This window comes from Rhododendron vialii, chromosome 1a (genome assembly GCF_030253575.1).
Source record: "Rhododendron vialii isolate Sample 1 chromosome 1a, ASM3025357v1".
In the NCBI taxonomy this organism is placed as follows: domain Eukaryota; kingdom Viridiplantae; phylum Streptophyta; class Magnoliopsida; order Ericales; family Ericaceae; genus Rhododendron; species Rhododendron vialii.
The window spans coordinates 7,852,238-7,875,251 of record NC_080557.1 but is presented as its reverse complement, the minus strand read 5'-3'; the positions used below and the strand labels follow the sequence as shown (position 1 = coordinate 7,875,251).

Below are 23,014 nucleotides of genomic sequence, written 5' to 3'. Positions count from 1 at the left end.
ACAGTCTTCCTATAGCATCTAGGTTTGCATTTTACTATAGTCGTCCCATTTGGATATAAGTGGCATATATTATTGAATCAATTTATTTAGAAACCGGAGAGCAGTACAACATTAGATGTGTATACTCTCTTCTTCCTTCCAAGACCGGAAAGGCCGGAAGGGGACATAGAAAGGCTTATGGAATAGGTAAGTACGAAATTTCGTAAAGAAAGCACAATAGTTATGGACTGATCACCCTAAGCATAAAGATTCTCACTTGGCTGTGCTCTTTTTATTCACACCTCCCAACAGATCAACCTCCTACAATCAAAGTTTTTCCTCAGAGAAATGCCAGAAACCCATATCTGAGACTTGCAAGAGATTCATGCCTCTTCCACCATATCTGCAAAATTCAAATTCTTTAAAAAGGAAAACTTAGAACAAAAACTTGCAGATATACAAAACTACTGGAATGCATGAAACTAATTGAGAAATTTGTGTCCCAGTCAACTTTATATCTGCAAAATTCAAATTCAAATTCAATGCTTTGCAATAAACGTTGACAGAAATAAAACACTTACCATTACAATACCATTTGCAGTTGGCTAATTTCTTCTGCCTCCACGCCTCCGTGCAATGCTTTTCTGCCTCTTTCCATTAATGTTTCCTACACCTTCAACCATCTTTACAGGCCATTGAGGTTTACCAAACGAGAACATAAGATATCCCATGACAAGTCCAACTACCAGTCCGAATCCATACCCTGGCAATATGACTTCACAACCAAATCCACTCACAGGCTCTGAATCTTCTTCTTCTAATGGCGATGGTGGTGGTTGTGTTGCCTTAGGATCGCCACATGTATTCGACAATGGAGGCCCGCATAATGCCGAGTTGTTGATGTAAGAATCATTTGAAAATGTATCGAATTGTTTGCCTCGAGGTATAGGCCCCGCTAGGCGATTCTGCAAAAGGTTAAGCGTTCCGAGAAAGGTTAAATTCGTGAGTTGTTGAGGGATCTCCCCAATGAGCTTGTTTGATGAGAGGTCTAACCATTCTAGCTTCGTCAAATTACCAAGCGACTTTGGTATATGACCAGTGAGGCTGTTGTGTGATAAGTTCAGTCCTCGAATTGAATTTAGCCCACCGATGATCCCAGGAATCTCACCCTGGAACTTGTTCCTTGATAAATCAATGGCTGTGAAAACGTTAAGGATTTTTTTCATTTCAATGGTCGATCCTTTGATTACTATAGTCAGAGAATCATAATAACGACTATTTCCCATGTACTCCAAATCAAAATGCTCATCCACGTTCATCATTGCTTTGAAACTTTTGAAGTACTTTATGGGCAATGGACCAGTGAAATTATTGTTCGCCATATTAAGTACTCGCAACATGGGGAAGGGAAATTTGGTCGTGGAAGTCACGATCGACCCATGAAATTTGTTGAATTGCAAGATTAGGACATGCAAGTTCGGTAAATTTCCCAACCAATGCGGAAATTCATCAAAGAACTTGTTTCTTCCGAGATCTAGCACTTCCAGGTATCTACAGTTAATCAGAGACTTCGGTATTGGCCCTTCAAATCCATTGCCATAAAGATTGATAGTTGTCAAGGAATTTCTCCTGGTAAATGAATCATGGATGGTGCCAGAGAAGTTATTCTTCTTTAAAGCGAGTACATTGAGATATTCACTGAATCTATTTGATGTAGGAATGGTGCCAGAAAAGCTATTTGAAGAAAGAATAAGGTGGGTAAGGTTTCGGAGTTCAAAGGTTGAATTTGGAATAGTACCATTTAGGTCGTTATTGCTCAAATCAAGTTTCGGCCTATGTTCAAATAGGTTAGATTTGGAGGTACAACTGCTTGTGAAGGAAGCGGACCAGTGAGACTATTGTTTGACACAACCAAGGCCTGAAGGTTTGGCAAGTTTACATCCCATGAAAAAAAGGGACCTGTGAAATTATTATTGTAAAGGTACAAGTAGGCAAGATTTGTAAGGTTTGAAATCGAAGATGGGAGGTTACCACTGAAATTGTTGGATGCGAGGTTCAAGAAAGTGATTTGTGTAAAGTTTGAAATTGAAGAAGGGAGGATACCATGGAAATTGTTGAATGAGAGGTCCACATAAATGATTTGTGGAAGGTTCCAGAGAGAAGTAGGAATGGATCCGTGGAGTTCGGAACGAGGGATGACCAATTGCTTCAAGGACTTCAGATTAGCAATTGAGTCCGGCAATATTCAAGAAATTCCTGAGACAGCGAGAATTAAGTTCTGGAGCGGATAGGTTGAATTGATGAAATCGGGTATATGACCCGTGAGACCCTCCTCAATAATTATTACCAAGCGCTGTAGATGTGGTAAGTGGAATACTCCGCTAGGGAATTCTCCATGTAAACCAGATTCACTGAGTACGAGGGTTCTTAAAGAAGTCAAATTGAGCAAGGAATTTGGAACCACCGAAGAAGACATGTTTACCTCGCTAAGATCAAGATCTCTTAACTTGGACAAATTTTGAATGAGTAACTCGAACCCGCCTTCTTCCAATCTCAAATCAAAATTGTAAGAGAGATCGAGCGACACCAGTTTGTTTAGGTAGGAGACTCCAGGCGGGACTTTGCCCCGAAAAACCACACCTGGAGAGGTTGAGGTGCTTCAATTTGGTGAATCGAGTGAATTCAGGTGGGATGCGAGACATGGAAAAGTCATTGTGAGCGAGGTTGAGCTTTTGGAGGCGGGGAAAGGAGAGGAAGAGACTGCTATTAGGATGGATGGTGCCTTGGAGCCAGCTGCAGCTGAGGTCGAGTCCAATTACTTGACCCGTCTCTCTGTCACACTCGACCCCAGCCCAGGAACAACAATCAGAACCCTTTTTCCAAGACTCCATCTTTGGAAAAGAAGTGATTCCAAAATCATCATCACATTCTTGAGAAGCATATTTATTGAAGGAAAAATTTCGTTTAAACTGCAGCAGCGCAGAGGTCTGTTCATGAGTGCATAGTTGGGCATGCAAACAAGTGATTTGGCAAAGGAAGAGAAAGAAGAAGAAGAAGAGGTTAAATAGTTGATTGCAGGAAAGCCATACTTGTTGAAGGCCCATCTTTCCTCTTGAACAGAAAAAAATGTGCGACGGGTTTTCCAATTGAGGAGAAGTACTCGAAATGTTTTATAGGCATCTATCTGCTGCAAACTAAATCAAATAAGATGGCTTCTTTTTTTCACGCTTAATGATTACGTGGATAGTATTCCATCGGTTACTAGATAATACTTTTTTCGTATTTTCAGCATAAAACAATGGTCTCAACTGCTAACATTGAGGCATATTTGCCTAGTTTGGCATAATAAGCCAAATGGTTATTTTTTTTTGTCCTTTTTCAATTTTTTATTTTTTTTGTATGTGCTAGTTTTTCGTCGAATTTTTGAGGATTGTTGCTTGGTCATGATAAGAGGAATCTAAAAAGTAAAAAATTGCCATCGAAATCCAATTTTTTTTAATAAAGACAAAAATAAGCCAATAAGCTAATTTTTTTTTGTCTTTATTCAAAAAAATTAGATATCGATCACAATTTTTTACCTTTTAGATTCCTCTCGTCATGACGATGCAAGAATTCTCAAAAAATTGACGAAAAACTAACAAATGCGAAACAATTCGAATAAGGCATGGTAAAACACGAGCAAGGCATGGCACACACACAACGTGAGCATGGATACATCATTTCTGTGTATGCATAAATCATATTGATTCATTAAATCTGATTACACAAAAATGATTACAAAAAATGAAAATTGTTCTTTCTACAGTCAACTAAGTAACTTGGATAGCTTTGAATGATTGATTCTTGAAAAGCATGAAAAATTACAAGGCCAGAAAAAGCATGAAAAGCATGGTTATGCTTCCTGCTATTGTCCCCGATTCAAAAGTTGCAAGGCCAGAAAAGCATGGTATGCTTCCCGGCATTGTCCTGTCAATGGCTCAACTAATCCCTACCTGTTATGATCAAAGGCAGATCATCCACAATTTTTTGATTATCTATATTTAAATTTTTTTCGCGTTTGTTAGTTTTGCGCTAAATTTTTATGTATTATCGGTTCACCTCGATGAGAAAAATTGTAAAAGTAAAAAATTATGACTTTACACAAGTGTTTTTGCAAAAATCCGAGAAAAAGTTCAAAAAATTGACTTTTTGAGCTTTACCTTGAATATTTTTCAAAATACTTGTGTAAAAGTGATAATTTTTTTTTCTTTTTTAATTCCGCTCGTGGAAACAAACCAATATTACATAAAGATTTGGTATAAAACTCGAAAAAAATAATGACAAAATTAAAAAGTTGTTCACAACTTGTTGGTTAATAGAAACACCCAAATACCTCGACGTGGACTTTCCAGATTCAACATCCCTGCATTTGCACGTACAGCCAACCACCCAATTCCTAGGGTACTTCAATAACCCTAGCTAGTGAGCATAGCATCAGTCCAAGGAGGCGTCTTAATCGGGTTCACACTGGACTACCCTTTTGATAATTAATTTCGCTTAATGTCCAAATTAAATCCTACAAATTTTATGGCTCACGTACAGTGGAACAAAAGATGGAAGACAACCAAGTCAAGTGCAGTCTAAGTCCAAATTTTTGCACCAAATAATTAACCGGAAACACAATAACGTAAGGGGTGTTTAGGGGCCAATTTTTTAAAAGTAAATATGCATTTTCCTATTATGGGTGTTCGGGAGCCAATTAAAAAACATTCTTTTCAAAATGTATTTGGCGAAATGAACTGGAGAATGAAAAACTTAAAAATCACATTTGGAGGAGCTACTAGGATTTTTATTCAACGCAAATCATTTAACACTTTCACAAGGAATTTGGAACCACCAAAGAAGATACATTTGCGGGGCCAAGATCAATATCTCTTATCGGATATTGTGTCTTGGATAAATTTAACATCATGCACCTTCTCAGTTGCTGAATACAAAACGAAAATTGGAGGATTACTGAGCCACGGATTCAAAGTCTTGGTCATTGGATGGTTCTTCCAATTGTCTTGGTCAATGACAGGCACATTAAATTCAAATGACTTGGGCATGCGAGACTTTGATCCAAAAGACTTCCAAAGACTCCAAACACACTTGGAAGAATTTTTTTTTGCTTAATTTTATCGCCTGACTATTCACATGTGTTGTCTCGACAAGAGCAATCGAAAATGATATTCAATGTATCCCTAATAATTATTGGGAATGGTATTCCATCAAGATTATATTTGGTACAAATATTTTTGCAACCAAAACAATGCGCAGGTAAGCCCCCAGAAATGGGTAAATTTGTAACATCCAAAAAATGGGGTAACCAACAAGAAAAATACATAACCATTTTGAGGTTTATCCTACACCCTTACTCGTAACTTCACCAAGAAATGCTTTGGGTCCTTAGGGAGTTGTTTAGGGGGGACATAATGCTTGAGCATCGTCTATTAAGCAATGAGTTCAATTTTGTTAGTCTTACAAGCAATTCGGTAGCAATTTACCACACCAATTATAAAAAAAAATGTGCCCGTTTCATTTTGGATATTGATGTATGTGACACCTAACCTTCTTATGGCCTTCCCGTGAGCTGATATTTCTTCGGGCTACTAAAACACCGCGTTTGATGTCAAACGAAAAGGAAAGGGAAAAAAAATTTCCAAAAACAAAACTATAGTACTCGATGAGTTGAAGACCTATCGGAGTCATGGGTTCCACGGAGTTAAATGTTAAGTCTTGGTCATTGGATGGTTGTGCCAATTTGTCTTGGTCAATGTCGGTGATAAGCCCTTCATTTGAGCCCTTCATATTCAAATGAAGGGCATGCGTGACTTTGATCCAAAGACTCTAGATATACTTCTTGGTGTAGTAGTCTTGTCTTCCTTTTTCTCTTTTTTGTCCTCCTAGCTAGCTCGCCTAATGTAAGTGTACGAGATCACTTAGCTTGTCTTTTTTTTTTTTGTCCCCAATTTTTTTTGGGCCTAAACCTATTATTGGATGGTTCTGCCAAATTGTCTTGGTCAATGATAAGCCCTTCATATTCAAATGACTTGGGGCATGGAAGACTTTGATCCAAAATATGTCCAAATGACACTTTCTTGTTAGTCTTTTCTTACATTTTCTTTGAAAAAACCAGCTCAGTTGAATATGCATAACATAAGAATACGAGATCACTTTGCCCGTCCATTTTAGTCCCTAGTCATTTGTTGTTTTTCATCCCACATAGACAAACTAATGGCGGGGCCTAAAACATTATGCATCGTTTTCAAAATGTATTTATAGTCTTAGGGACTAATTACAAACTAAAAATACACTTATAAGTGTATATCTACTTTATAATTAACCTCTTAATTTAGTTATTCATTGGATTAGTAAATGAAAAGTATCTTACACATGCATTTAATTGTTTGACCCGAGCAAACAAAATTCCTATAGCTCCACCCCAAGGTGCTAGTATAGATAAGATTGTAAGCCTAAGGGCAAAAAAACCTATTCACTCAAATTAATTCAAGAGTCTTTATCTTTTTTCCTTGTGGAATTCAAGGGTTACTCGTGGATTAGAATAATTATCTCGTCTGCAGGAACCATATCTAGCCTTTGTATACTTTCCACTATAATAGACTCCCTTGTGAGCTTGTTTGATGACAGGTCTAACGGTTCGAGTTGTGTCAAATTCCCTAGTAGCCTTGGTATATGACCTGGACGAACCGAATACCCAAGAAGAAATTGGACCATTGATGAAGCTATGAGCTATGTCTAGACAGACTAGACATGGAGGTACAGTAACTTGTGCCGGGAGAGGACATGTGGGACTATTATTTGATAAATCTAACATAAGAAGATTTGTTAGGCTTCCACCCCCACACGACGGACCCGTGAAGTTGTTAGCTGAAAGGATAAATTAAACCAATCAGATTTTTCAGTTTTGACAATGATGATGGGAGCGTACCATTAAAATTATTGTCTGCGAGTCCTAAAGACGCGTAAGGTTCATGATAGCTGCATTTGCAGAAGCTATGGCAGCAATGAAATTTTGGTACCAGCATTGGGTGCAATGAAATTGTTCTAGATGGTGGCACGGGGGAGTTTGTTGGAGCCGTCATCAAGCCAGAAAATACATTGGCTCCTATGGAAGTTATTTGAAGCATCCTTGATCTTTTAGAAGACTTTGAGTTCAGTCTTGTTCGTTGTAGGGGCAATTGGGTAGGCACAGCATGCCCGCTTTTAATTTTAATTTTTTTTATCTTGTTGTAGGGAAGGAAATGGCACCTAATTTTAATTTTAATTTTTTAATGCCCTTCCTATTAGCTGAAATTCTTCCAAATTAGAGTAGTAATATACCTCGTTTTGATATCAAAAGGCCAAAAATTCCAAGAATTAAAAAAAAAATTTCAAATGACTTTTTGGGCATGCAAGAGTACTTTTGATCCAAAATATCTCCAAACAGACTTTCTTAGAGTATTTTTCATCAGGAGAGTATTGAGGCATCACGCAAGTGGAATATTAATCATTAATCCCTCCGCTTTATGCATGATTTCATAAATTTTTATGTAAGTCATAAAATGAGAAGGCCGGAGGCCCAAAGCTATCAAAACGGGTGAGTTGCATGTGCCACCTCGTATTTCTATTTTTTTAAGAAAAAACCATTTTAGAGCCGGCTCACATACGAGAGAACCATCATTTTAATTTGAGCTATAAAGATTGTCAAAACTAGACTTCAGAACAAGATATGGAAGATGATGTACTCTTGAACACTTCGCTTTTGTACATTATAAGGGGAATTTCTTTTAAATTTTGGTTTAAAGTCAATCATGTAGTTTAGATCCATTTTGATATGTGTTTTTTCTTTTCTTCAATTTTTTCTTCTATGTTAACGGGTAATTAACCTTAAAACATATGCATTCTTTATGGGTATTATGGATGATTAACCTTATAAAATATGTATGTTTTTTTGTATCAAATATAGAAATTTTGTTTTTAGCGGTTGATTTCTTCTGATTTTGCCACATCACAATTCAAATCCTGGCTTCGTCTCTACTCCACAAGACTCCATTGGGCATTTGTTGAGTTTTCGTAGCCAAGTGTTGGACACGACAAAGGAAGAATAACCATAAGATACCTAAGCAAAAGTTTGTTAAAACTTGAAATGTTGTCATCTTAGTGTACTCTAGCTAGCTACTCGAAGCAAAGCATAAATATATTTTATAAAAAAAAAAAATCAGATAGCTTTGTTCCAGTCCTTCTGAACATTTAAGTTTGAGGAAACACGATTCGATAATTCAACCATCTATTTTCGCATTTTCTTCTGTTCGATCCCTATAGCATACTAAGCCCGGCCCTAGTCATAGGCCCGCCGGCGCCTTGGGGCTCTATTTTTTCCCCCCCGGAAAAGGGATTCCATTTGAATTTGAGTTGCATATATTGTTTGAATCCTACTGGGGATCCATTAACAAATGTTTTCTAAGGATATGTCCACTCCATTTATCTTTTTTTGAGAGTCAGGAGTGTCTGGTCAGTTTATACACACCTCAACTAATAGATCCCTATTCTGGTCAAAGGCGGACCATCCATGCCGAAACTAGAGAATTCACGAGAAATTACTTTTTTGCGGCTTTACTCCAAGGAATGAACCCGGTTAAAAATTGAACCCTTTGAGGTAGAGGCTTGAAGCAGGTTTATTAACCTTCTAAGCCCAAAAGAACAGATAAAAAAAAAGAAGCAGCAAAATATGGTGATTGGGTGTATGCACGACCAAATTAAAAGAAAAAAACTCTGTCATTTGCTCAATTTCAAGGCTAGGTGCAGACAAACCACACCAACCTTTACGTCCCTCCCGACTAATAGCAAGGAAGTACCTGAAATATGTTTCCCCATTCCTTTTTCAGCCCTATACGGGTGGCACAGGCACAGTCTCACTACACGGCATGGGCTTGCGCGGTATAGTATGAAAGCTTAAGTGGCCAAGTAGTCAAGTCATTTTTAGGTACACAATACGGGCATGTTAAAAAATGAGCACAGCACATGCACAACGTGCGCATTGATAGATACATCATTTCTGTTTATGCATAAATCATATTGGTTCATTAAATTTGATTACACAAAAATGAAAATTGTTCTTTCTACAGTCAACTAACTAACTTGGATAGCTTTGAATGATCGATTCTTTTACTTCTTTATCGTCACAAACAGGGGCGGACACTAGGAGGTATCGGAGGTCGCCTGGCCCTTGCACAAGTCCAAATACTCTCACTAATTATACTAATTTTTTAGGTTAATTTGGAAAAGTTGTATAGGATTCATAAATGGCAGTTGCGTATATACAAGGAATTGTACGCACATGGTTTGACCCGTATCCTATATTAACCTCTATCTGATTTTTCTGTATTCCGTCTTTGTGGTGGAAAATATAAAAATTGCTTGTTCTAATTTGCTTTTAGTAGGTCTATCAAGAACCAAAACAACATGAAGTGGACAATCATTTAAGTTTGCCTTGTGTTTCATGTGTCGATGAGGAATTTTGGCAACCATATTTCATACTCATGAATGAATGTGGAAAGGATGACCGCAACCAGCAATTTCGAAATTGCCTTGAAGGATTCAAAAATTAAAACACCGCACATATGTGAAACGCACTTGCTGCAGTCAAGCAAGTACATTCTGCACTTTCTTTTCATGTGAAACACATTTGCAGCAGCCAAGCAAGAAAGATTAGGGGGGAGAAAGGGTAGTTTAGAATTTATTTGAATTTGAGGATGGAAAGATAAGTTTTCAAACAAAGTAGGATGATCGAAAACTTAAGTATTTATATAGGGAAGGACACCTATACAAAATAAACAATTTACGGAAAGGAGTACATAAGTAGAAAATTCTGTAAAGAAAGCCAAGTAGTAGTTATGGACTGAATCACCCTAAGGGCTAAGAGTAAAAGCTTCTCACGTTGCTGTGCTCCATCATTTATGGCTGGCATTTCCCATGAACGCCTAATGATTATTGGCCGGGTATGGTATTTTATCGGAAAAAAATTAGGTTACAAAAATTTTGGAAACCAAAATGCATAGTTATCGCTAAAAAATGCATAATTAGCAAAAAAATATCGTAAGTATTTTAAATGCTAAGTCTTGGTCATTGGATGATTCTGTCAATTGCCTTGGTCATTGGATGGTTGTGCCAATTGTCTTGGTTGATGTCAATGATAAGCCCTTCATACATATTCCAATGACTTCAGATTTGGGGCATGCAAGACTTTGATCAATTCCAAAGACTCCAGACATACTTTATTTTGGAATAGTCTTTTCTGCCTTTTTCTTTTCTGTCCTCCTAGCCTAATGAAAGTGTACGAGATCACTTTGTCCATCTATATATTTTTATCCTCATTTATTTGTTGTTTTTGAAAGTGTATGAGATCACATTGACCGTCTATTTTTATCCCCATTTATTTGCTGTTTTTGAAAGTGTACGAGATCACTTTGCCCGTCTATTTTTATCCCCATTTATTTGTTGTTTTTGAAAGTGTACTAGATCACTTTGTCTCTCGCTGGCAGTGTCGTTATTAGGAAAACTTGTTGATAAACCTAGTGAGATCGACCCAACGATATTTCATGAAATTAAGAATTCTACCCAATTCTCACCTCGGGAAATGTTGAAAAGCCCAACCTACCGTGGACACTTGTTAAACCCCATTTTGTAGACTGGTCTTGTGAACAACCCCGATAGGTAGTGGACCTAGTGACAATTAATAGTTGGTACTGAGAAACTTTTTTTTTAACTTAAATGAGAACTCCTTTTATTCGGCCCAAAGTATGGGATATTTTAAACTTTTAATTATGTAAATCTAACTTCTTCATACAGTCTTGACTCTAAATTGCTGATGGGCTGCCAAAAAAAAAAAACAGTTTAGCCTCAAAGCAAACACTTTCCAAGACAGAGTACAAGGGATCCATTAAGTGAGAAATGACAGGGTCATCGGTGTGCCCAAAATGTTTTGATCAGGTTGTTTCCACCGCATTCAGAATAGAGGCTTAAAGCAAAGCTTGTTATTAACCTTCCAAGCCCAAAAATGTACAAATAAAAAAAATATTACAAAAGAAGAAGAAACTCTGCCAATGCCATGTGCTCAATCTTAAGGCCATCAATGTGCAACCAAACCAGACCAACTCTTGTATCTCGCCCGATCAATTGAGATGAGGTACCTGAAATATGTTTCCCCATTCTTTTTCCAGCCCTAGAAGTGTAAATTGAGCTAGGCTGGAACGAGCACAACGCGTGCATGACACGTTAAGAAGTAGGCACAATAAGGTATAGGCTATCACGGTACGATGTGGAAACTTCAATAGCCATGTTGGGCTGTCAGCAAAGCTTGTTATTAACCTTCCAAGCCCAAAAATGTACAAATAAAAAAATATTACAAAAGAAGAAGAAACTCTGCCAATGCCATGTGCTCAATCTTAAGGCCATCAATGTGCAACCATACCAGACCAACTCTTGTATCTCGCCCGATCAATTGAGATGAGGTACCTGAAATATGTTTCCCCATTCTTTTTCCAGCCCTAGAAGTGTAAATTGAGCTAGGCTGGAACGAGCGCAACGCGTGCATGACACGTTAAGAAGTAGGCACAATAAGGTATAGGCTATCACTGTGACGTCCCACTTTTTTTCAGTAAAATAATAATAATAATAATAATATTTTTGACCCAAATTATTAAATCTTTCATTTTTATTTTTCAAACTTCGTCCTAATAAAAAAATAATAATGTTGGTTGTCATTTACTACACTTATTTTGAAAATTTATCTAAACTCGAATAGCTTATATTGAAATTCTAAGTTGGGTTATAATTGGGTATTTTTCCCTGACGAGTGATTATTGAATATGGAAAAGAAATTTCGGGCTGAACGTGTAATAAACTAGAAAGGTTAGGTTTGTACGTGGTCAGTTATATAAGGAAGGCATGTGGTAGGGTTTGTTTTTTTTGTATACATCACGTTAGAGAGAGAGAGAGAGAGAGAGAGAGAGAGAGAGAGAGAGAGTGAGCGGTGGAGTTCGGAGCAGTGGATTGTCGAGAAGATTGCCGAGAAGTCCCTACGTAATAATCTTCCCCTTGTTTTTTTTTTTTCTCTTCTTTGTATTGGATACTAGGTGCATTCCAACGTGCAAAGCACGTTATTCATGCCCGTTGTGTAGAGTGGTTTTGATTTTTTTTGAAATTATGGATCTTGTTGATCATAGAAATGGTTATATGAATAAGTTTGGTTAAGTGTATAAGCAGAAATAGCTAGCTGTAGTAGTTCTAATTTAGATAAGTTTTTGTGTTCAACAAAAGGGTTGAAGTTTTTTGGTTACTTGGATCACTTTGGCTACAGGTTTTTTTGTACATTTGACAAAGGGTTATACAAAGCAAAAGTTTAGACAAAGGGTTGTATAGTCTGATAAAGCAAAAGTTCTTGGTCTGCCAGTTTTTTGTGCCAAAAGATTGTGAAGTGCTGGAGCATTGGAAGGTGATCATTTGCTGTTGCTGGGGCTGTCTGGAGTTTGGCCAGTTGCTTCTGAGTCTTTTGCTGGGTTGGTGTCTGTTGAGGTGCTTGAGTTGGGGTCTTCTTTTTTGCTTCTCTTATTTGGAGTGTTTGGTGGTAGGGTAAGGAGTGCTTCTGAACGATTTTCTGTTTCTGTGTTGCTGCGAAGAGAGATGGCATGGACATTGAATTTCAATTGACTGATTCCGGCATAGTTGTGCATGTAGGCTTTCAAGGTGAGGATGCATTTCTTTGGTTCAGCTAGCATGTGAAGCACTGGGAGAGCAAGTTGGCCCTGTATTAAGTTGGTAGTTAGATAATTTAGTAATGTAAAGTGGCTGAGTTTGTTTTTAATGAATGAAGTATGTTGTGCTTACATCAATTGCATCTGTTGCTATAATGTTATAGAATTCTGCTGCAACCTCTGAAAAGACTGCTGCTTGTATTGTTCCAGTTGGGTCTGTGATCTGGACGTTGAACTTGATCCTGTAAATAATGGAAATTTAATTTAGTTTTGTTGTTGTAAATGAGAAATGACATGAAAGTGGAGGGAAGGTTTTGTACTTTGTGAGTGGTGACACTTTTTGGTTACAGTAGTTGCACCAGAAGTCTCCGTTTCCATATGCATCTGTTGCCTTTTTGCAGATTGAGCAGGCTAGGTAATAAAAGGTTTGTCCAAAATCAGTAACTCTTGCCACAGCTTGCACATTCAGGTATTGTGTCTGCATAAGAGAAAATGACATTGCAATAGGCTTTGTTATTGAATGGGTTAGTATGCATAATGTCAGGTAAAACAAATGAGAAATTGTAGTGTAACAAATTTAGAGCATGAAAATGTTCATTGGAACAAGAGGGTAGTAGTTTCACTGATAAATGCCTAAGATTAAGTTTTCAGCAACAAAATGAAGAATGTGAATCAAGTAGGGTAATAAGCAATAAATGGTTGCTAGGGCCAGGTCTTGCTTGTAGGAGCCAAGGTGTAATTAGTAGAGGACATGCTAGGTAAGGGGAGAGTTGTGAGCCAAGTTGCTAGGTATGTGGTATACCTCTAGGGAATATGCAACTGTTAGAAAAGTATTAAGCGATGGCATACACCCTAGGATACTGTTTAACCCTTTTTTTTGTGGGATATAGTATTTTTCAGATGTGTAAACCTGATGGCTAAGTTCTAACCAAATGCAGGATATGTAGCTTATTGCCTTGTTAGTGAATAATCCAGACAAATAAAGGGGGTGTTAAAAAATTGTGTGAACATACATGTTGAAGGTCTTGCTGGATAACAAAACACAGCTTGGTTATGAAAAATTTGGAGAAGAATTTAAAAAGGGGAATTCCATGGGCTTAATTGGATTCATGGTCATGTTCAGTGACAAGCCAAGTAACTCCAAATTTTTTGCTTTGCCGCTAAAGTTTTGCTTTGTTTTTCGACAAAAGCATAAGAGTTCATAACTGCTTCAGCGGCAAGTTAATCTCTAAATGTATATAGATATAGTGATATAGATGAACACACACAGAAATATAAACATATGCCCTGTTGTGTGAATGGCATACCGAAATATAAGTAAATATAGTTACACATATGGCCCACTTCACACATCTTCTATTGATAGTAGCCTGGCGATATATGAAGAGTTTAATATAGTGGTAGGAGGCAATAGAGACGATTTTTTCCAATTGGAAGTACTTCTAATGCAATGGAGTATTTCAAAGGATAACTAATAGTCCTGTATATTAGCTTCCAGCTCATACTTTTCTTTAATTTGTTCTATGGTTTGGTTTGGGCAGTTTTCATAAGTGGAAATCTATCATGAGAAATGTTAAAGATAAAGCAGAGTACATAAACATTTGTCATTTGTAGTTTTGAATTTTAGTATTTATAGTACCTTCTCTACTGATATGGGTAGGTTGGCAATTTTGATGGTATCATCTTCTAGATTTTCTTCTGCTTTTGGTATCACAATCTGTGCCGGTTCTGTTGCTGCTACCTCTCTGAGTTTTTTGGTGTTCGCTATAGCCCTGCAATAGTTCGAAGTAAGTTAGTTGAATATATAGTTGGTATTCTTTGAACTGAGATAATAATGTTGGGGTAGGCTTTCTATTATTTAGGTATTATGGTAGTTACCATGATTGTAGCGTAGCTGCTTCTGGTATTACTGTGTCAAAAATGAAACTTGATGTGTTCCGTGTTGCAAGTGTTTGACCTGTATTTGGATAATTGTGTGAGAGGAAGAGGAACGCGTCGAATGAAGTCAGAAAGAGGAGAGGCTTAAAGTACTGAAAGAACGATAGATAAGACGAGAATTCTAACGGGAAGGGTACTTACGAAGTCATAAATGGAATAATTTATTGAGAAAATACAAGACCAGGCACAAAGCCACTCAATTACAACTTGAGAATATCAAAAGAAATGCCTCAGTTTTCACAGAAACTCCTAGACATTGTCTTTGATTCCCCTAAAACTCAGAGCTTTACACCTAACATCATAAACGATCCTTTCTACAATAGATAAAGAGCTGTTAAATACATTCTCATACATCTTACTCTTCCTTTCTCTCCAAATGTGGTAAATAGTAGTAGCCCAAGCAAGCTTCTTTAAAGAAATGAAAAAAAGAGTTCCCTTTCAAGGAGATAGACCATATAAACTCATAGCTCCAAAGACGAGGGAACCTTCTCAGACTACAAAAAACCAAGAACCTTTCTCTAAATGGTAGCTTTGAATGTTGTAAGTAAAGATGACAGTACCGTAGTATTTTGAGGTTTTCAATCGCAGACCATTTGCCACTGGGAACGTGCCTGGTAAATTTGCCATTGCAAGTGCTTCATATTCTGAGAATTGGTCCCAGAGTGATAGAATTGAAGGTTGAAGGCTAGCAAGATTCCATAGCATTGTGATTAGCAGCATTAGTTATATGAGTAGGAGCTAGTATTAGTGTTTTTATGTACCATTTACCTTTGATTAATGATTCGAACATCCACGACATATGAATGGTTTATGAATTTGCGTGGTCCAACATTCAGAATTGCAAATAGCACATCTGCAATATGATGCATATATGAATCATTTATTATTTATTTGAATTTCTGAGTATAGAGGCTTACCTAGTTTTGGATCGGGTTGTCTGATTTGTTAGAGAGCAGCTATTGGAGTGAAGTTGTATTTTATTGTCCTCATTGTGAGTCCATCAATCTGCATTTCTTCAACTGGTGTGCGTGCGTTGATTGCCAATTGATTCTTATTTTCCAGAACGCGGAAGATTTCTGGAGTAGCAGTAACACCAGCATTTGTTATGAAATATGTATGGTACAACTTGAGTGAACTTTCCAGAATTCTGATGTTGTAGCCAAAGATTGTTGCTTGAATTTTGTTTTCCTGTTCAATGCAGGAGATTTTTTTGCTGTAAATTCATATAGTATTTATATTTGTGTGTATGTAAGAAATGATTATTGCACTACTATGAGTATTACCTCTTTGTCTTGCAACATGATCCTTTGATATAGGGAAGAGCTTGTTCTTGACATTCTTGGAATGTTTTTTTCAATCACCATGGCCTGAATTGTGTAGTTTTTGCTTGTGAGAGTGACATCTTTGAGTGGTATGATATTTGGAGCCATCGAAACCTGTCAAACTAAAATGGATTGAAGCACGTAGAGTAAATAGTTAGATTAGAAATGAATGGCATTAGAATTGAGCAGAATAGTATGATGAGTCAATTGTAAAAGCATAGCATGACAGAAAGTAAGAGGTGAGTAGTATGCAATCAGATAGATAAATGAATGAATGATATGGAATATACCTTTATGTTTGTTTAGTATTTATCTACATATGCTTTTTATCGTAGCTTATTTGCTATAATTATATGCAATTAGCTTCTTGTAGCAGCTCTTTGTAGACAATATTCTTAGTGCGATAGTGGGGAAATGCCTCATTTTCTGAGTGGTTCACATGGACTCGTATTTTGGCTGCTGTTGTTGCTCGAGATAAGGCAACATAGAGCTGCCCATGAGCAAATATTGGCTCATACAAGTATATACCGACTGTACTTAATGTTTGACGTTGGGCTTTATTTATGGTCATGGCGAAACACGTTCTCACAGGGAATTGTCGACGTGTGAACTGGACTGGGTAATGTTGAGGATCATTTGGCTGTAAAGGGATCCTTGGTATGAAAATCGTAGTGCCTTTTCGCTCACCTACTGCTATCTGAGCAACAATCAAATGAGTCTTGAATTCTTTGCATATTAATCTTGTGCCATTACATAATCCTTGGGAAGGATTTATGTTTCTAAGCAGCAAAATAGGGCTATTCTTTTTCAATCTCAGATGATGAGTTGGCATTCCTTGAGGTGTTACGGAATTTAGAAAGTCAATGTAGAGCCCTTGTTGCGTAGGATCAGATGCTTCGTCGAAACTTAGGTATGTCTGCTCTTTCCCTGGGAATTTGGCAATGATTGCCTCATTAATTTCATCAACTGCTAGGTTTTTGGGTGTGAGGATGGCAGAGTTGGTTAAAGAAAGTGGATCCAATGTGTGTAGATCAAAGGAGGGGAAAACAAATTGGATTAGCTGGTCTAAAGGTTGCATTCTTGTGGTTGGTTGTAGGATTAGGGTTGGTGGTAAGTTGATTTCTCCTGCGTCATTCTCTTTTTCCTGACCATTTCCAACTCGAAGAATGTATGCACTGAATGCTGGATCAGCCTTTGCTCGGATATTTTCCTTTAATTTGAATTTGGCGAGTTCTGGCCATATGTATGATCTGACTAAGCTTGCATTAATGCAATCAATCCATGTTCCTTTAGGTATAACAGGTAATACTTGCCTGAAATCACCTCCTAAAACAACAACTTTTCCACCAAATAATGTATCATTTTCTGTCAGATCACGTAAGAGGTAATCCAAGGCTTCGATTGACTGCTTTTTTGCCATTGATGCTTCATCCCAAATGATAAGGACAGCTTGTTTAATAAGAGTAGCCAGACCAGATTGCTTTGAAATGCTACAGCAGAGTTTGCCATCACCATTTATTGGGATTTTGAAGCGGGAATGAGCTGTTCTTCCATTTGGTAAAATTGAAGTTGCAACTCCAGAGCTGGCTGTTGCTAGTGCAATTAAATGTTGTGAACGAACTTTTGCAAGTAACGCTCGGTAAAGGAATGTTTTGCCAGTACCTTCAGGACCATTGATAAAGAAGCTTTTGGGAGCTCGATTGAGAACAACAGAGAGAATTTCATTGTAAGCTGTAGCTTGTTCTACATTGAATAAACTTGGGGCTTGTAGATCATCTTCTGATATCTGGACATTCATTTCATCCTGTACTTCTCTTGGTACTATTTTCTTTGTTGAATCAGATGTAACAAGATGAGATAATTGGAAATCATGTAGCTTTTTGCCCATAGATTCGAGCTCTGCATTTAGTGCTTCGAGTAAAACCTGTCGTGCAGCATCTTTGGTCAGCTTTTGTATGGAGACATAGTCTTCTATCATGTCATCTTCAAATTTGAAGAATAATTCCAATGGATTCACTGGAGCACAATAAACGAGAATAGTACAGAATAGTTGTCGTAGTGATAATGGCATTTGATATAAGCATGCTTCCTCCATACACTTTTCATTGCTGTTATCGTCCTGTAATAAACCATGACTAATAGCTGCTTCCCTATATGAATTGAAGGTGATTCCATTGACTGTTCTGAGATGTGCATAGGAAGTAGGTGCCGGGATGTACATGAGCAGGAGTCGGAGATAATATCTTTCGCCTTCAGTTGGATTTGCTGTAACAATTCGCCCAATGACTTGTTGCTGTTTTCGCTCTGTCCACGTTCTGGATGAAGCAGTCCATACAAAGTGCTGTGGAAAGTCTTTGTATAATAGCTTCAATGACTTGGCTTTATTATTGTGCGCATTCATCCAGAAAAACTGTGTGAGCATTGTTCTTGACATGAATTCATTATCTACTATGTTATGTAGATTTGTATCCTTCTTTAATGGTATCAATTGGCAACCTTCTAAGTGTAGCTGCAAACTGATGACAGTTGGTCGGATTTCGTGGAGAGCAAATCGATATATTCGCCATATTGCCTCTGGTGGTGATATCCATCTTGCAGCTTGGAATTGCTGGATTTCGTCAATGTCTTGAGGGAATTTTGATGTTGCCAAGCGATAGATAATCTTGTCGTGGCCCTTATATATATATTTGTAGAGATATTTAACTGCCTTGATAGTAGAGCATACTTCGACATTAATATGGCAGTCAAATGTTGCTAGTAAATAAGGATTGTATGGGACAACCCATCTGTTGTCGAGGATTTGGCCACGAATCTCCACTTCTTCACCAGTTGGACGTCTTCTATATATTGGATAACCATCAGAATCAATAGTTGTTTCTGCGCAGTGACTTCTTGGATAACGATTCTTACACTTTCCATTTTCCATGCGTGTTCTTCTCATATCCAATTCTCCACAGGGTCCATGCATCATGTGTTTTAAGACTATTGCATATAGATGAGGGTACTTCTTCTTATCTGGTATTTCAGCTGAAATGAATGCATCGATCTTATCAATTGTGTCAAGTTTGAAGAGCTTTTTAAGAATTATCAACATATGCACATGAGGGAGACCTCTCTTTTGAAATTCAACGACAAATGTATATGCCTGAACTGGACCAAATAGCTGATTCTTCACTATTTCTTTTTGCAAATGCTCAACTTTACTTCTGAACACTCTAGATAGCAAATCTGGTCTGTTTTGCGCCTCTTCATGTGCTCTCATTTCATCCTTTATCTCTGGCCAATTTGGATTACATGTCATTGTTAGGAAGAGATCAGGTTTTCCATACCTCTCTACCAAAGTCATGGCATTTAAGTATCGCTTTCGCATATCCCTTGGTCCTCCTATAAAAGTACCCGGGAGAACAATGCGTTTCCCAATCTTCGCAGGGTCAGATTCACCATGTTCAATGCTATCGACAATGCCTTGGTATAAATCTGCTCGGATCTCTTCTTGCCTGTTTCTGAAGTAGTCTAACCTGGAAGTTTCAATCTTGACGTACATATCTACTGTAAACTGCTGCAGGAGACGTGCGGATTCTAATAGTATTGAGTTGGTATTTCTTCTGATTTGCAATCTGAATGCGTAAAATTCTCGAGCTGAAACCATATTCCCTTTATGTTCATTTTCCTGTCGGACTAAAGGAATGAAATGAGTTCAGTCTTGGCATTAGTTGAAGATATTTGCTAGTTTGATAAGATAATGAAATGAATCTGAAAAGTAATGAGATTTACCTGCTGTTTCATTTGCAATTAGTTCCTCTGCTGTTGATGAGTGTTGTGGCAAGACTTTCCCTTGGCCCAAACAAGATTGTGAGATAGTTGATGGCTTAATCTTTTTGATTCCCTGATGCCATCCTGGTTCGCCTAATGGGAACAACAATGGATATTGAAGAGAATCGTAACAACCATAATAATAACTAATTTTTTGAGTATGGCCATCATGTTTATGAACAATTATATCACGCTCTTGCAATTCTGGAGTGTCTTCATTCTCTAGCCAGATCGCAGCAACTTGCGGTACAGTTGGTGGTAAAGCAGTGTAGTCTTGTACTTGAGGATCAGCTCTCAATATGATTTGGCATTCATCAATGTTTGGTAGATCAGTAAGACTACGAAAAAACTGAGAATATGGATTTGCTTGTAAGAGATCAATCAAGGTTGAAATAATACGCGGCTGCAATTTATCTTTCTCACCTCTCCTGAGTTCAGCTTCTCTTTGTGTGTCGTAAAAATATAGCTGTAGATATGAGGGCATTTCTCTAGAAGGATAGAGACTATCGATAAAATGGTAGATCTGTCCTTGTGCCCGGAAAGTATAAATTCCATTAACTCGCTTTGCATATACCGGATCTAGATGGACTCCTATTGATGTAAATGCCAAAATTTCATTGTATGGCTTTATGTATTGAAGGAAATGAGCTGAGTCTGGCCCTAAACCTGAGTATAACTGTTGGAGCTGAGGAGGAATGGCAATTGGATAAAGGGAAACTTCTCCACCAGATCAACAAAATCTGGATGTTTCGTAAGGAAATCTTTTGGCACCACAATGCCGACAATCTTGCACATTTGGTAATTTGTATGCTTTAGTTGGTATAGATCGCTGTGGTGTTGTTTGTGTAGGCATCCAAGGGTCTACTGTTATACCTATATTTGAATTTATTGAATTACCAATTGCATTGTCTAAATGAATATAACAAAGGTTTGTGATCATACCTATGGAGATGTCATATAGCATACCTATACAAAGTTGAAAGGTCAAGTATTAAATCTATATCAGTAAATAGAATTTTTCCATTGAACAAACTATATAGAGAGTTAGTAAGTATCATACTTTCGGCAGGATTTGTTGAACTTGATGGCAGTGCAATACAATCCATAGCAGCAGGATTATACGTATGTAGAATGTCCTCATCGTTTGAAGTATTCTCTGGTACATAGCTATGGCCTAAGCTTGATTCAATGTTTTCTTCTGTACTAACTTGTCCTTGTATTTCAACTGGAATGAGTGTATTTTCTTTTCTGGATCTTCGTTCTGCATACAAAGCTCTCCTCCGTGCATTTAATCTGTCCTTTTCTTCTTGTGGTAATTCACAATATGGTCTTCTCACACGCTTGTTTTGAGACATTTGTGTTTAATTGCTATCAAAATATGATTAGTTTAGTTACATTAATATCTTATGGTAATTCAGTCCTAATTGATTGTTCTTATATGTATATACATATCCCATAGTAACAGCTATGAACATGCATATGTGCTCTGAACATAATAAAATTTACAGTAGGTTAAATACAGATGCATGCTGTAAAAGGATATGAAATAGGCAAAATTTCATTGTTTGGTAAGAGAAACAAAAGAGAAGACGAATACATGTACCAGAAAAGTCGAAGGAATGAGTAACAGATATGAACATGCATATGTGCTCTGAACATAATAAAATTTACAGTAGGTTAAATACAGATGCACGCTGTAAAAGGATATGAAATAGGCAAAATTTCATTGTTTGGTAAGAGAAACAAAAGAGAAGAAGAATACATGTACCAGAAAAGTCGAAGGAATGAAGATTTGTGAGGAGAACTTCACTTATCCAACAGCTAGCTTAGTACCAAATGACAGTCGACATTTTGTTGCATGAGTTAGATGAAGAACTGAATATTTCACAGAGATTATTTTGTGCAAAGAGTGTGGGTTGTGTTGAGTTCTTTCTGAAGGTAAACAAGTGGACTTACAAAGTGCAAGAGTAAGCAACCAAAGTAAAACGTGGCAAGAGTTAAGCATGTAAACAGAAAGTGGATGCCTAAGGTAGAGTATAAACTTGATATTCTTCAAGAGGGGGTAGCAGATAGTGGAGGTAGAGTATAAACTTGGTTTTGCTTAGGAGGAAGCAGATAGTGGAAACGTAAAGTACACGTGGTAGAATAGCAAAGTAATATTCTTAGGAGGAAGCAGATAGTGGAAACGTAAAGTACACGTGGTAGAATAGCAAAGTAATATTCCTCAAGGAAGCTACAAAGTGAGAGCCCAAGCTTCAATTGCTGCACGTGAAAAGAAAGCAAAAGTAGGCCTCTGTATACCAGTGCATTTTTTTTTTTGGGGGAATGTTCTGGCATTATATAAAGTAAATTTCACTTCTTTTCCTGTGATATATTGTTTGATAATCTAGCTTAAATTTTGATCTTTTCCATGAAAAATGAATGCCGAATTTCAAAATAACCCAAGGGCAATTCATAGCTTCAAGCTCTTAGCAAAGTTACACTTAGTTTTCTGCTGATCATGAGGACACTACATCAGCTGAAGAACAATGCTAAGAATCTTACTTTTTGTCTGCTTAATGGTTTTATTCGTGTCATACCATTTACCAATAGGCCTAACACTCGTGAGAAACATATGAAACCTGCTATCCAAAAAGAATGGATGCTAAGAATGTTAGTGTAATATTTTGTTTTGTCCTCCATTTAGAAGTTTCAAAGTTTACTGTATTTTGCTTTGTCCTCAATGTACAAGTTTGAAAGTTTCATGTTCTGTATTCTATATTCTTTTGGATCCTTTGTCATTTTCTTTTTCCATGCTTTAGGTGCTTTCCTTTTTCGTTTTTCTTTTGTCTATGATCTCAAGGAGTTCAGAACATGAGTCTTGTAGTGTCCATGCCAGGAGAATAGAATTAAGTAAATAAAATTAGCCAAGAGTAAATATAATCCAGAAAATGAAGATATATTAATACACTTGTACCCAAACACCATAGTTTAGCCAGATACATCTGCATAAGTTCTGATATTCTTTGATCATTACTTTCCAAAAGGTAACATAGTGTTTCAGAATTTGCCTAGAAGAATTCCTGATAGTACAAAATACAAGCCAGATAGGAACAGAAAAATAAAGGAGCACTGCTAGGCTTGCTAACAAAAACATAATCGCCCAAAGATTCTTCATTTCTTCTGTCATAACATCCCACTGTAAGATTC

General features: G+C 37.3%; 3 protein-coding genes across 3 annotated transcripts; all 3 read right to left on the bottom strand.

Annotated features, from left to right (window-relative positions):
- Window positions 1-52: 52 nt before the first annotated feature.
- On the bottom strand, window positions 53-2,455 carry LOC131327416 (receptor-like protein 43). The gene is made up of 4 exons (XM_058360566.1): window positions 2,327-2,455; window positions 1,965-2,194; window positions 561-1,845; window positions 53-382 (listed from the first exon to the last, which is right to left on the bottom strand). The coding sequence occupies exons 1-3, from the start codon at window positions 2,453-2,455 to the stop codon at window positions 585-587; spliced, it is 1,620 nt and encodes a 539-aa protein (XP_058216549.1). The 3' UTR covers window positions 53-382; window positions 561-584.
- Window positions 2,456-15,464: 13,009 nt separating this feature from the next.
- LOC131315835 (replication protein A 70 kDa DNA-binding subunit D-like) lies at window positions 15,465-16,123 on the bottom strand. Its single transcript, XM_058345048.1, has 2 exons — window positions 15,974-16,123; window positions 15,465-15,878 (listed from the first exon to the last, which is right to left on the bottom strand). Exons 1-2 carry the CDS (start codon window positions 16,118-16,120, stop codon window positions 15,636-15,638), a joined length of 390 nt encoding a protein of 129 aa, XP_058201031.1. The 5' UTR covers window positions 16,121-16,123; the 3' UTR covers window positions 15,465-15,635.
- Window positions 16,124-16,361: 238 nt separating this feature from the next.
- LOC131327409 (uncharacterized) lies at window positions 16,362-21,180 on the bottom strand. The gene is made up of 4 exons (XM_058360554.1): window positions 20,886-21,180; window positions 20,699-20,791; window positions 19,787-20,542; window positions 16,362-19,690 (listed from the first exon to the last, which is right to left on the bottom strand). The coding sequence occupies exons 1-4, from the start codon at window positions 21,178-21,180 to the stop codon at window positions 16,362-16,364; spliced, it is 4,473 nt and encodes a 1,490-aa protein (XP_058216537.1).
- Window positions 21,181-23,014: the final 1,834 nt, after the last annotated feature.

What these genes read in the sequence shown, in the direction of transcription:
- LOC131327416 (XM_058360566.1), bottom strand. Translation starts at nt 2,455, where the DNA reads ATGTCTTCTTCGGTGGTTCCAAATTCCTTGCTCAATTTGACTTCTTTA. An exon ending in TACCACATCTACAGCGCTTG is followed by an intron (nt 2,195 to 2,326) that starts GTAATAATTATT and finishes GCTAATCTGAAG; the next exon opens with TCCTTGAAGCAATTGGTCAT. An exon ending in CTTACAAATCTTGCCTACTT is followed by an intron (nt 1,846 to 1,964) that starts GTACCTTTACAA and finishes CTTCACAAGCAG; the next exon opens with TTGTACCTCCAAATCTAACC.
- LOC131315835 (XM_058345048.1), bottom strand. Translation starts at nt 16,120, where the DNA reads ATGGCTCCAAATATCATACCACTCAAAGATGTCACTCTCACAAGCAAA. An exon ending in TCATGTTGCAAGACAAAGAG is followed by an intron (nt 15,879 to 15,973) that starts GTAATACTCATA and finishes TGCATTGAACAG; the next exon opens with GAAAACAAAATTCAAGCAAC.
- LOC131327409 (XM_058360554.1), bottom strand. Translation starts at nt 21,180, where the DNA reads ATGTCTCAAAACAAGCGTGTGAGAAGACCATATTGTGAATTACCACAA. An exon ending in TTCAATAAATTCAAATATAG is followed by an intron (nt 20,543 to 20,698) that starts GTATAACAGTAG and finishes CTGGTGGAGAAG; the next exon opens with TTTCCCTTTATCCAATTGCC. An exon ending in AATTGCAAATGAAACAGCAG is followed by an intron (nt 19,691 to 19,786) that starts GTAAATCTCATT and finishes TCATTCCTTTAG; the next exon opens with TCCGACAGGAAAATGAACAT.